The following is a 14,153-nucleotide window of genomic DNA, read 5'->3' as shown; positions in this document are numbered from 1 at the left end:
TAAACAACCATTTTTAATGTCAAAACTTGCATTTTGTTTATTTCTAAAGGATCTATAATTGCTTCTTTTTAAACATTGCTTATTTTAGAATTCTGAAACTCTGACAGCCTTCCGGCAAAGGAAATAAGAAAATATGTTGCAGATCACTTATGTCTGTAAAATTTTAATCAAAATATTACCTGCCAAGAAACAGAATAATGATTTAGTGACTAAATCACTCAGTGTAGCCTGTTCCAGTGCTGTAGCTACAGAAAGTATCAATCCCTAGCAAATGGGAAGTATTTTATTCTTGTATGAGATTCAGAATTCTGATATACTTTAAATACTAAACAGTTGTTCCAATACTAAGGAGGAATTTCATCTTATTGCCTTGGGTGCATCCCAGCTCTGATGGGAAACCAGTGAGTCTGTACTTGTCTCCCAATGATGCCCTAGAATAAAGCATTTTAATAGCAAATTCAAAGGCAACCAGTGAAAATTAATGGGTGTCTACCAATATCTTTTAATTTGATATCTGAGTCTCCATTATAGGTGTAACAGATCAAGAGCACAAACATGTGACCATCCTGGCAGGGCATGGAGAGGTCCTGGGAGCTGACTTTTATCATCTGATATTTTCACATCACCTGAAGCACGCCAGGCACTCAGGGAGCAGCAGGTGCCATTCTAGTGGAGCTCTGCTGAGGCACCTAAAATTGTGACAGTGTAAGTGCAGTACTCAGCCTGAATCAGAGCCTCTGCTTCACAAACCTCTTCTCAGTACTTTCTGGAGCATTGTGTTTCAGCACATTTCCTGATCTGTTACACTAAGTGCTAAAAATTATGCTGCGTTTTCTGGGTTTTATGTAGGACTTAAAGAAAAGGAGAGGAAGGTTGAAAAAAAAAATCCCCTACTAGCTGTATAACGTAGTAATTAGCTGCCAGCAACCTGAGGCTGAGAAGAATCGATTTTTCATTTCAAAATTTCTTTTTCTTAGCAGAGTAGAATGCATATATATGCAAACACTCCTTGTTGTTCCTAAAACATTATCCGAGAATTTTGTTTTAGTGATAGAAATAAATTTTCATGCTGTGTGTCCATTGCTTAAAATAACTTGGGCATGAAATTAAAAATATATAATTTAATTATACATCCTCAGTGCAAACTTTCATATTTCTTGGGTGTTGTTATAATAAGATATGAGTCCTCCAAACCAGATTGCATTTTTTTTCCTATTTGTGCGGCATCTGGAGATAATTTACACGTGGGAGATTGGGAAAGACAAGTAGATTCAGTCATCAGCCTGAGGGATGCTGGAATTATGCTTCTGACCTGGGCACAAAACGTGGGCTTCCTTCAGACCAAAAACACAGATTGCTTTGGACCTTAGCAAACATGAGCCAAACCTCAGGACAGGTCTGAGCTGCAGTCAAAGGCCTTAGAGCAGCTGGTGTGAAACATGCTGCATTTAAATGAGGTAACTAGGACTGGCAGTGTGAGGACTTGGACTAGGTACCCTGCATGTGCATTTACCCCAATTTCCAGATAAGATTCTGCAGCTACCAGTGAGCTCCAGGCCTGATAACTCTAAATTGTCATTGCAACTGATCAACATAAAGTTGGTAAGGATCGTGCATCTGACCCACGGTCACGCTTTTGGCCGCCATATGGACATAACCTTGTTTAGATTAATCCAAGCAACCATTCTGTCTCCAAAAATGAGGGATGTCCCACAACTTAATATTTTGTGTGTATTATTTATGTACCAAAGATTGCAGCCGTTGACACTACTGAGCCATTTAATTTCATTCTAAGAAAGCCAGCCATGTGTCTGGTCTCACCAGCTTTGAATCTACCCAGAGGTTCAGAACACCACTGGTGGTTAAAGTTTCTCTGTCCAAGAGTATGTTGTAATATTCAAGACAGGGAAAACCTGTTCCATGTATTTGAAATGTGGAAAAATCTATGCTTAAGTGTGTGGAAAGACAAAGAAGGCAAGTTCATTAGAAATGTGAGGTAGAATGATTTTGTAAGTTATGCATATCTTCAATGTAATGACCTGAAGTCAAAGATGATGCCTTGGATATAGGTAGAGCAGAAGTCAGGATGACCAGTGTCACTTGTTGGATGCTACACTAATTCTGTATATCCTAAAAATAAAAGTCCTAAAGAAATAGCTAATTTAGAATCTGCTCCAAATTTGCTAAAAGCCTTTTGATGGATATCAAGGCTCCTCTATAAGCACTACAGAAGCATTAATAATCTATGTTCTCAGATAAAGTATTTCAGCTTGTAGTGTTTATTATTTGTTAATCTGTTAGCATATCAGAAGATATATCAGATTTCTTGTCTAGCAAAAGGTTCCATTCCTAAAGAGGACTTGGGCTTTCCACATTATTTCATCCTATGAAAAGCACAAAAATTATAATTGCTAGAATTAAGGGCAAAACTAAAGAGCTAACCATAAAACATCATTCATTAGTGACACAAAGTGATGTTTTACATACCAGAATAACAAGGTCCTCTTGATACCACTGTTATCTCTTTCTGGTGCTTGCAAGCTGCTCTCCTGAGGAAGCATTCATTTTGGTAAGTGTCTCCATTTGATCCACAAACTGGAATATAGTTCGTGTGACACTGGAAAAGAAATTATAAAATAACCCAGTCATACAGAAATCAAGTGATTAATCTGAACTGCATATTAATATACAGGAAAGTAGTTGTGTTATTAACAGCATCTTATAACCCTTTTTGCTAAAGAACTACTTGAAATATATTAGCTTTTCAGTATCACTATATGTATTCCTCTTGGATCACTGAAATAATAGTCTAATTCCACATGGACTGAACATAAGAATTCAGTAGGAAAGATTAAAAGCACAAAATAACTATGATGGGACTTCGTACTGGCTAGAGGGAATATGTCAGGCATCTAGAAGTATTTGAAGGATAAACACTGAGGCAGGAGAAAACTTCTTCAAGATAATACAAGAAAGTATGACTAGGCACAGGGGGCCGAAACTGAGCAAAGGAGAATTTAAGGAGAACAGTGCTTAAGGGGAGATTTGCTGACCTTTTTGGTCAGAACAGTCTTACAAAGGAGGTGGAAAACAATAGCCACTCTCATTAAACTCAAGAGCATCATGAGTCTTTTACTTTGTCAACAACTATAATAATGCTTTTCTATTACTACATTGAAAAATTTAAATCTTAAATTTGGTAGAATTTTATACAAATAAAAGAAAGAAAGGGAGAAAGGAAAACATTATTCAGAATAGCTTTTGCAGAAGCTACCTGCATTTTGCTGTTTTCTTATATTCTAACAGAAATGGATTATAAACCCCTTGTACACATAATGTGACCAGCAATCTGCCTAACATCTGAGAGTGCTGCATGACTTCCTGCTGAACTGGAGGTCCAAACCCTGCTTCACAACATGAAAAAGGAGATATTGCCCTGTTTGGGGGTGTGGTGGTAACTGTAATGTCAGACACCTTTTGCATATTCAACACCCTGATGTAAAAAGAACCCAACCAAAAACAAAAACCAAGCAATGATGAAATACAGAGTAGTTGCCAAAGATCATGCAAAGTTTATGATTAAACTGGTATAGCTCAACCTGTGAGAGTACATGCAGAAATAACAACATTAGTTAAACTCAAATGACTTAAAAATAAGAGTTTCTTCTCCAAATTCCAAATGAGAGTCTCTCCCACAACAGTTTCTTTGTGCTTTGACATTCATAAAGGTCAAAATACTAAAATGTTAAAACATAATTTTGAAGAGTCTTACCCTCCAGTCCTTTTTCATCCAGCCATCGATGACCAACTGAGAATGAACTAAGCAGGTATGGACAAAAACAAATAATTCTGCCAGCTCTGAAAATTATTTCTAACAGCTTCCCCATAGTGAGCACTCTCAGACACTCAACCTTAGTCCTGCCACATGCCATACAGAACAGTCATTTCTAGAGAGTAATTAACAGGCACATCTCAAGGGGGACAATACTTTCCAATAGATGATTATCTGTTCAATAGATAAATCTCAACCCTCCTGAAGTCTCTGTGTGATGTTTTAAATTTGCACGTTCTGAGGATATAAAATGAAAAGTAAAGGGATTCCTTTTTTACAGTTTGGTAAGCCTTTAGTGATTTGTTACACTATAGCCCAAAGTCCTCCCGCAAGCATCCTCCAGAAGTGAAATTGTTGTCTTGTGGGGAAGTCCTCTAGTACTTCAAATGGCCAAAAGAGAGAGCATCTCTTCATGTACAGGATCTGCTCAGCACAGTGTGCCATGGGAAAATCCATCCAAGGTCCATCCAGTGCTGTGTAATTTCAGAGATTCCAACATCTGAATGGCTTGTAAGATTTGCTCTCTGTCACTTAGCTCCTTTCCCTACTCTCTCCTATTAAAGCAGTTATCTTATTAAACTGATGGTTGTCAAGCCTTTCTTATTGAAATTGGAAAAGAGCTCCATGATGTCTCTTTCTCCCTCCTCATCCCACCTCACCCCAATGTCACTCTGACTCCCAAAACACCTCTCTGTCATGCAGACTTCACTGACTTACAACTTCCTCAGGAGGGGAAGAGGAGGGCCGGCACTGATCTCTTCTCTGTGGTCACCACTGACAGGACCCGAGGGAATGGCCTGAAGTTGTGTCAGGGGAGGTTTAGGTTGGATATCAGGAAAAGGTTCTTCATCCAGAGTGTGCTTGGGCACTGGGACAGGATCCCCAGGGCAGTGATCACAGCACCAGCCTGACAGAGTACAAGTGTTTGGACAATGCTCTTGGGCACGTGGTGTGACTCCTGGCATGTCCTGTGCCAGATCAGGAATGGGACTCAATGACCCTTGTGGGCCCCTTTCAACTCAGCACATTCATGGATTCTGTGATTTCCTCACTAGCAGGAACATCTTACCTGACCACAACCTGGATCCTAGATCAATTTAATTTTGCAACTCTTTTGTTAGGGTACATTTTTCTAAAAATTGCAGTTTTAACAACATAAAAAATGCCTTGCTGTATTACTTCAGCAAGTATTTTCCTGGCTAAAGCTTTTGACATACATAATATATATGTTAAGCAAAGACACTTAGACCTTTGCACTACAAGCAGGGGTTGCAAAATAATCTTAGGAAAACAATGTAGAGGCACAGTTATCCAGCTCTGCGATGAATAGGAAACACACTTCTGGAAAAACAGGCTGATATTCCCACATCTTCCTTTCAGTGCCTCTTCAGCTGAACCACCATACACAAATGTGTCTACTTTCCTTTCAAAACCTTGAAATATCAGAAAAAAAAAAAGCTACCCCTCAATAGTCTTGCATGTGAAGGACCTAACAGTTTGGGCTGGGTGTTTGTTGCCTGGAAATTTTGGTGCTGTTAGTTGCAGCAAGTCAAGTAAGCTCAATTAAATTTGAGAGTTACAGGAAGATTTTCAGCCTGCTATGTCTGAAAAACACAGTATCTTCTCACCCATAGACTTATTTCCTAAGAGTACAGAATAAATTATTCAACAAGTACAAGTAAACATGCAAGTAGTTTAAAAACAATGCTTTAAAAAAAATTGCACTCTTCAAAACAAATTAATAGTTTAGCACATGGATTAGTTTTTTTATATGTCTTAAAGACCTGGTTATTAGGAAGTCACAAAATTTACCACCTACAAAAAATAAAGGAAATGTTTGTTTTTCCTAGGGTTGTATTTATTTCCCTTTTTTTTTAAATCATTACTGAGCTTTGATTTTACTATTTTGCATAAATAAATGTTACAGACAGACTGAGACAGATGAAAAAGCCTTGTCTCATAAGAATTTTTTCACCCTTTAAAAGGCAGCTAGAACAATGTCCCCAGCACAGGTGAACAGCACACTATCAAAAGCCAGCTCTGAAACACTGGAATCCAAAACCAGTGTAAGATCATATACACACCATTGCTATTCTAGTTCCCCTTGATTTATTATTTATTGGAAACAGAACACAAAATTATTTTTAAAACACTGAAAGACAGCCCACTCCAGGGTTTGCTGATAACACTGCCAGCTCTTCCAGTTTTACCATGAGTCATGTACATAATATTTGATACATTTGTCCTGGCTATAAACCATGGAAAGAAAGAACTGCGGTATTTTTCTCTAAAAAAGTTGGCGGGAGGAGGGGAGAAGAATTGCCATGATAGTTATTAAAATTGTAAACTAAAGGCTCAAAAACAGACAAAAAATTGAACCTGCTATTTACTTCTTTTTAAAACTTCAGAAGACATTCTAATATTTTTTTTTCTGAGCAGGACTAATTCATTGTTCTAATTCAAAACTTTTATGATCACTGGTGACCCTGCTATTATCTGATCCAATCAGTGCCACTGAAAAAGGCTGAAAATTCCACTGTTGCTGAGTGGAATTTTTGAAGCAGAGACTCTAAAAATACTTCAATACACCTGAAGGATTTGTTAGAAATGGCAAACAAAAAGGTGAGCAGCCCTTACCTGGAACTGACACGCACATTTCAAGCCATCTCCCTCTTCCTTGCACACTCCTCCATATTTACACGACGACTCATCACACACTCTTACGTCAGATTCCCTTACATTTAACTCTGCAGAAAAACAGAAAAAGAAGACAGAAAAGAAATTTTAAGATGAGTTACTTTGAGGACTGCCTTGTCCTTAAACACTCGGAGCACCCCTGCTGCCTTAATCCCATATAGAGATTAAAGGAAAAATGCCAGAGCTGTTGCTCCAGGCTGCCTTTCATGGGCTGAGCCCTGTCCCTGGGCTCCTCTCCAGGGGCATGTCCTGCTCCCCAGAGGCAGCTTTGCCTGGTTGGGAGAATGGTTGTAGCTAAATGCTGATTCAGCACATAAACAGATACAGAGAAAGCATGTATTTATGCTACCCAAATTCTCTTCCATGTTTCCCCTGATGGGGATGCCACAGTGTAAAACCCTTCTCCACAGAAGTTCCTTCTAGTCAGAGTCAGGAGCTTTATACAGGTCATAGCCTATGTTTCTCACCTGCTACCTCTTTTTGCTTTACTCTCCACAAAGTTTCTGAGGAAGTAGAAAAGGTAAACCATCAGAATTTCTCTGCCTGGTTTTTCAGTCTCTGCCCTGGCCCTACTGTTATGCTTCAGACTAAAAATAAACCCCAGCTGTGTTTAAACTATTATAATTTGCTTGCACTGTAGGAGCCAGAGTAATGAACCAGAGATCTGTGTCTTAGTTCCTGCATAAAAATATGGAGCACAAGTGGCAGCTCAGTCACCATAAGCTTGCAGCACAGCTGGCAAGAGGGAAACCAAGGGGCTTTACACATCAACTGCATAGGAACTCCAGCACAAGAATCTCCTAACTAGCTGCAAGCTTATTTTGGACATCACAATCCAAGGCTAGTTTTAAAAGAGAATAAATATATTCTTTTGAAATAAGTATTTGATTTGAATTATATATAGGAAAGAGAGCAAAAGAAAGCACAAGCGGGATAATGGAAGTGGTCAGTGTCTGCCTAAATGTGACCTCATCAGGCTGTGTGGGAACAGTGCTGGTACTATTGATTCCAATGAAAAGGGCAAAATAACACCAAGAGCTCCGGAAAAATCCCCTGACACTGTTAAATGTGCAGTGAAATCAGAGGATATGATTCAAAGATGTCTTTGCTATGGTTCAAGCCAGAAACCTTCATGACTCCATAGCAAGTATGATGCACTAAAGAGGTTCACTGACAGCGGTGTGATTTAAAATAATGTCTGTGACTTTTAATAAGCAAGCCCCATGCAGAAAACTGGCTTAAAGAAAGAACTAAACACCAGCCATTCAGAAATAGGGAAAGGTAGGTCAAAAGCAGAAAATAATCCTTGCTGCCACTTAGAGTCTTAAATAGGCAATCAGCCTCCTCCTCACAGCAGTATCAGCACTTTGGTATGACAGTGATAGACACCCTGGAAAACTGCTCCTATGTGTTTATGTAACATTATACACCCACATAGTTTATATAAACATATAGTTTATATAAACAAATAAATAAATAAACAATCATTAACGTAATAAATTTTAACACTTTTGCCACATGCTTCTATATTTAACAGAGCATGTATTTTTATGTATATTTTATGGCACTGAAGTTACAGGATTACAGCTCAATGAAAAGTCCAGTTACAATCCACATATTTTTTTGTCAGCCATGAGAAAAAATTGAGAAACATATTGATTCTCTTCCCTCCATATGTCCATGGCTCCCAAAAGCACAGATGAGGAGGGCAATGTGTGTAACAATGGGCAGATAGGTATCCTGGTTGCCATCACAACCCCGTGCCTGTGTTCTCTAATGTTATTCTTAATGTCGCCGTTTATCAAGCGTGACTGCTGCGTTGTAGGGACCAAGCTAATGTGACAGAACATCGCAGCTTTTCAATTTAATGTGCTCATAACTCGCTCCTGAAGGAAATGTGCCTTTCTTTCTCTTCATGAAGGTCTGTTCCACGAAGATGAACGAACTATCAAAATTAATTAAGGGGAAATGATTGTCATATCTGAAAGAAGGGTCCACCTTTAGGTGATACGACATTCGAGAAAATGAAATTCTAAAAAAGGAATAACCGTACAGGCAAATTAGAGCATGCACTGCTTTCAAAAGACCGTGCATCAGGTCAGGAAAAAAATGAGATGTTGGTGCCCCCTGCTCAACCCTCAGCTGAGCATGCTGGACTCAGTGCTTTGCAACATCCTACACCATGCTCCCAACAGGCAGAAGAAACTCCTGGGCAGCTGCAACTCCAGCTTGAATTTCTGCGAGTCTACACAATGTCCAACTGCCTAAGCAGTGTAGTGCAGACTTTTCCTCAAAGCTGGGGTTCCCCCAGTGTGCAGAGGGCACACAAACATGCAGAAAGGAGCCCCTTCACCACAGTGGTGGGCAAGGGACCTCACTTTTTTGCAGAGGAGAAGGGTGGGGTGGGCTCAGAAAGAGAGGTCAGATAGCAGCTCAGCATCAAAGCTGAACTCGAGATGTACTTGCTTGTAGCTTAGCTATTGCTCTGCCTGCAAAAGTCAGAGAGAAAGGGAAAGATTTCAGGACATAACTGTAAGAAAGGATATGAAGATGGGGGTGCAGAATTAGCCCTTGTAAACCAAGGAAAAAAGATATTTGGCGTTGCTTTTGATCCCACTGGAGGAATTAAGAGGAGAGAAAGGACGCTGTGCTTTTAATGGTTACCTCATTTTAGGCATGGCTGTTTTTCTTTCCATATAAATGATAAATACTGATTATAAGCTTTATGGCATTAAATGAACACTGAGCAGGAAAGGTCATGCAGAGACCAGGAGACAACATGATTTTTCAAAATTGTACAAAAACAAGATATCCTGGTGATTGGCACTTGAACATGACAGATGAACTTTATTCTATGACAGGATGTCACCTAATCCCTTATTCCATTCAGTGGCAAATTCCAGCAGCAGTGAAATCAGGCCTCCAATGCGTGCATGATTACATCTGATGGAATCACAAGTACTGGGAAGTGTGGTGGCTGTAATTACTTCTGCACCCACAGCACTCCATTCAAAAAGGAGTACATGTGGATAGGTGGATGGATGCTAATAGAGTGATGTGAGGAGGAACTGTGCATGTCTTGCATGTCTGAAATGTGACCTCTTCTCAGCGAATTCCCCACAGACACAGAATTAAAATGGATTCTCTGCAATTATTTCCAGCAGAGTGGAATCATCACTGTAAGGGCAGCTCCACGAGAAGAGCAAGGACATGTAGCAAATGGTTTAGGGTCGTTTCTTGCATGTTTCTTTAGTGCCTATTGTAACTCGTTTCCTTGACTTCCAGCAGGTATAAATAAGAGAAAGCCTCAGTGTGATTCATTAGGCACAGTGAGAATATGCTAGGTAGTAATCCATCAATTCCCAAGAGAAAATATAATTAGCGCAATTAAATCAGGCTTCGAAATTTATGATAAAATTAATCTCCAAAGACCTGAAATGAGGCATTAAAAATGATTTCTTAGTATTTGTTCAGCCAATACACTTTCTGGTTGTGTGAGGCCTGACTGGCACAGAGCAGCTTGCAAAGACCTACAGCAAGGTCTTCTGGGTTTGTCTTTTTTTTCCTCTGTTGAAAAGAATCCACGTTGTGAAAATTTGTTAGATCAGTAAAAATGAGGAAAGCCTTCTCCATTTTGACTCCTTTCAGAGAATGTGAAGTACAGCTCGATACAAGTAGCTGCAGATTGGCTTTTTGCCTGTGACCTCAAAATGCATTGCTCTGAGGCTCTTATTATAAGGTAAATTACATGTGTCAAAATACTGAACCTGAAGATGAAATCAAATTTGTAGCTTTAAGTACATCAAACATTTGTTTCCATCTGGGTATCTCAAGAATAAAGTAAAATCTAAGATGGACAAATCTGTTTGCTTTGCTTTTTCATAACTTATGTTTCTCCTGGGGTTGCCAATAATACATAGTAATGATGAATGGATATAAGGAACCAAAAAATACCTTTCCCACATGAAAGTGAGCCTGTGACTATTGCAGCTGTGCCTCAGAAAAAACTCACTCTTCCTGCCTGTCTATCTGTTTTCTCTTTCTATGGGTACGTTTCCAAACAGTAGGTGCTGGGACGCCTTGCTGCCTTTTGCTCTTGACCTATGGGTTTGGTAAAAAAGGGGTAAAAGGGTAAAGAAATTTGCATTAGAGGGAAAAGGCAAGGATTTTTTGTCCTCCAAACAGTTTGTCCTTTGTGAAGCAAAGCTTTAAATTAGGATGTATGACCTCTGATGGAGGTCATATATAGACACATACACACAGACAGACCTGGGAGAGTTCACAAAAAGTCTGTAACTCTACAGCTTAATAGAACCCCCAAAGCTGTAAGAACTTGAGTTGAGTCAACATAGGCTTGGAAAAGGGGCTCAGGAGAAATTATGTTGTGTAAGGATATGTTAGAGCACACAAACTCTACTGGAGATAGTGATTTTTTGGCTGGAGCTCTTAGGACCACAAAACAGAGCCAAAGAAGGCAAAATCTGATGAACGGAAAACCTATAACCTGCTCAGTTTTGGGAGTCAATCTTAAGACTCTAGATTGGCTTGGGCAAATCACTGGCTTTTATTTTGTTTGTTTTGCCAAATTATTTGTAAAGGAATGGAGAATTTAACGGGAAAAAAAAACCACCCAACAAAACCTTCCCCTTATAAAGGCAATTATAAAGCTGAGATGCTCACAAAACAAGTACAGTAATAACCTGTGTCTTAAATTGAGCTCTTGAATAAACCTTTACCTGCCAGTCACAACCTTTGCCACACAACAAAGACAATACTCAGAGCCAGGCCTCTGATCCCATGCTTCCCAAGAACAGCCTGCCCACTTCAACCAGGTGAGTTTGAATGGCACTGCAAAAAAAAACTATCCAGGGAAGTATTTTGGGTGTCCCTGGAATACCTCTGCTCACCTCCTGCTGCCAGTTCAGAACAAAACTGCACAATTCTCCTGTAAATCCTACCCATGGCTTGCAGACATACGAGCATCCCATCTGGTAGTGGCTTCAGTCACTTCAGATTTCCATCACCCACAGTGACTCTGACATTGGTTCAGACACTTAGCTCACATGCACACGTCTATACATAAACATTTACATTTTGATGTCTTAATCTACAAGCTCAGCTCCATCCCACAGCATTTTGAGGTACATCCAGAACAGCCATTCCTGTAGGAAGTCATGCAAATGCTTCCAGAGCTGTTTCACCCAGGCTCTAAACAGAAACTGTAATTGTGGGAACTTCCTAATATCTAGGAAAGGTATATATTAGGAAAAATACCTTAAAAATACCTAATCCTGCCCTGACACAGCTTCATGCCTTCCATCAGGGTCTGTCACTGTTCACCAGAGAGAAGAGATCAGTGCCTGCCCCTCTGCTTCCCCTTGTGAGGAAGCTGCAGCCCACGAGGAGCTCTCCCCTCAGCCTCCTCTTCCCCAGGCTGGACAGACCAAGTGACCCCAGCCACTCCTGGTGTGCTTCCCATCCAGACCTTGACCCTTCCCCATCCTTGTTGCCCTCCTGGGGACATTGCTGGCTTTAGCACTGCAACCAAAGGACAAAGTGGCTTTTCTTGCTCCATCAGTTAGAGAACAAAATATTACTAAAACACTGGAACCATGAGCTTCCCAAGTAAGTGTGCATCAGTGATAAAACCTGAGATTCCCATTTATTTGGGAATTAATAAGCAACCTCTGTATTATGTTTTCACAACATTTTATAATCCTCATGTTTCAGCAGTTGTGGATTATGTAAATCACAATAATTTGCATTGTAGAGTTTATGTTTGCTGATTTTCTTCTCAGAAATTGTCATAGGTTATGGGTGAAGAAAAAGAGAGCAGACAAGCCCCTCAGACAAAATTAGCAATTACTTGTCCAAATAAATAATACTTGCTTGTGTCAAACAAGGCAAAGCAAGACAGAACAGGTCATACTATCTTGTTCAAATGAAAAATTATGTTTTTCAGAAAAGAAAACAGACAATAAGACAAATTACTGGGAAATAATTTAGAGAGAAGAAGGACACTGCATATCCCCTTTGAAGATGGCTGTTGCCACTGATTTGAGGTGACAGTTTAGCAAAAAATTATAAGAAATTAAGAATGTGGAGAGTGGAAAGAGAACAACAAAAAGAATTTTTAAATAAAGGCAAACAGAGAAGAAAAAGAGAAAAATGAAAATGTAACACAAGAAAATCTAAAACAAATTTAAGCTTTGAATAATTAAACCAGTTAAAAGTCATTTAAGTGTCCTTTTCCTGATGTGATATGGTATAATTTTCTTTCAGACTTGAATTAAAAGAAAACAATTCACTGGGACAGCCAAGAGGTTTTATTAAAAAAAATTTAAAAACAAACAAAATTATTAAAATTAATTTACTCTAAAAAAATAGACAACTGTAATCTAACAGTATGCAAATATTCCCACATTTTTTTTTAATTGGCCAATTGATGAATGCCTTGTGTGTCTGATGGCAAGTCTGCTGTTTTGAAAACAATCTTAGGCAGTATTAGAGGATAGCAAAACCTGTTTTGCTCTGTCTCAGTGTAATATTTAATGCTCAATTGTGCAGAAAGAAAAAATAAAGCTGTGCTTTGGCTCTTGAAAATGCTATCTGAGTGAATAAAGCTTGAAATATTTCCCTAAAACTACTTTTACAAGACTGCATTAGCTTTTGATTGCTTAAGTGCTGTCCAATTTATCTAGGATGATTACACTTTTACATTTCAAATCACCATAGTTTCCTTTTTGAGCAGAGGAAAACTGAATGCATACATGCTGCTGAAGCAATTAGTATTCTTGTACACAATAGGAAACCACAGCAATTTTTAACAACTAGCACTCACACAGCAAGGTAACAAGGCAGGCTTTGAACCTGAGAGTCTCCCACACTGCAATATTCACATTGCTGGTGTGCTTGAGATTAACTCTATTCAGTGTGAAAAAATAAGGAAAAGTGCCATAGCGACGAGTGTTTGTATGACAGCTCCATCAAAATATTGGGTGCAGCCGGTGGTACATTTCTGTTTCCATGAAGGGAAAAAAATACTTGCAGAGAAAGTTAACTTCTTCCTTATATTAAAAGCTTTGGCAGTATTTCAGAAATCCTATATAATCTGTAGGTGAATATGTAACCAAATGGTACAAATCAACAAGCTGTGCAGTTGGTTGGAGACAGGGATAGACATGGTGGGTACCTGGAATTATTTTCTCTCTCATGAGCACTTTTGTATCAAGGTCAGGCAGTACAGCAATCTGGCCTTCAGGACCTGGGTCTGGTATGCTTCTCTGTCAGCAGCTATCCAGGACACTGACTTCAAAAAAAAACTTGCTTGCCAAGCAGAATATATCTTACTACAAAAAATTATTGACTATGATTATGCAAAGCCATTATAAAAAGTAAGCATGTCATTGCATATTTTTACATAAAATTAAAGTATTAGAAAAGGAACCTGCTCATACAGTATATTTACAGCAAGATTGATTAAAACATATATTATCAATCTTAAATCTCTAAGGAAACCAAGGCTGTGCAGGAGCTGCAACTTTCCAGACAGGTTGGGTTGTTCCTATAACTTCTGCACTCACTGGGGAATTTCAGCCAAATCTGACAGCAGGAGAGGCCTGGG

At 39.1% G+C, this 14,153-nt stretch overlaps 1 protein-coding gene across 1 annotated transcript in view; it reads right to left on the bottom strand.

The window, feature by feature from the left end:
• TMEFF1 (transmembrane protein with EGF like and two follistatin like domains 1) overlaps positions 1–14,153 on the bottom strand; it is a 153,540-nt gene that overhangs the window by 79,500 nt on the left and 59,887 nt on the right. Inside the window, exons 2-3 of the mRNA XM_054517577.1 lie at positions 6,470–6,579; positions 2,488–2,617 (exon numbers count right to left, since the gene is read on the bottom strand). Coding sequence (XP_054373552.1) covers positions 2,488–2,617; positions 6,470–6,579 — 240 coding nt within the window. The remainder of the gene's footprint in view (positions 1–2,487; positions 2,618–6,469; positions 6,580–14,153) is intronic.

Source organism: Molothrus ater, chromosome 1 (genome assembly GCF_012460135.2).
Source record: "Molothrus ater isolate BHLD 08-10-18 breed brown headed cowbird chromosome 1, BPBGC_Mater_1.1, whole genome shotgun sequence".
In the NCBI taxonomy this organism is placed as follows: Eukaryota; Metazoa; Chordata; class Aves; order Passeriformes; family Icteridae; genus Molothrus; species Molothrus ater.
This window is presented reverse-complemented; position numbering and strand designations above follow the sequence as displayed.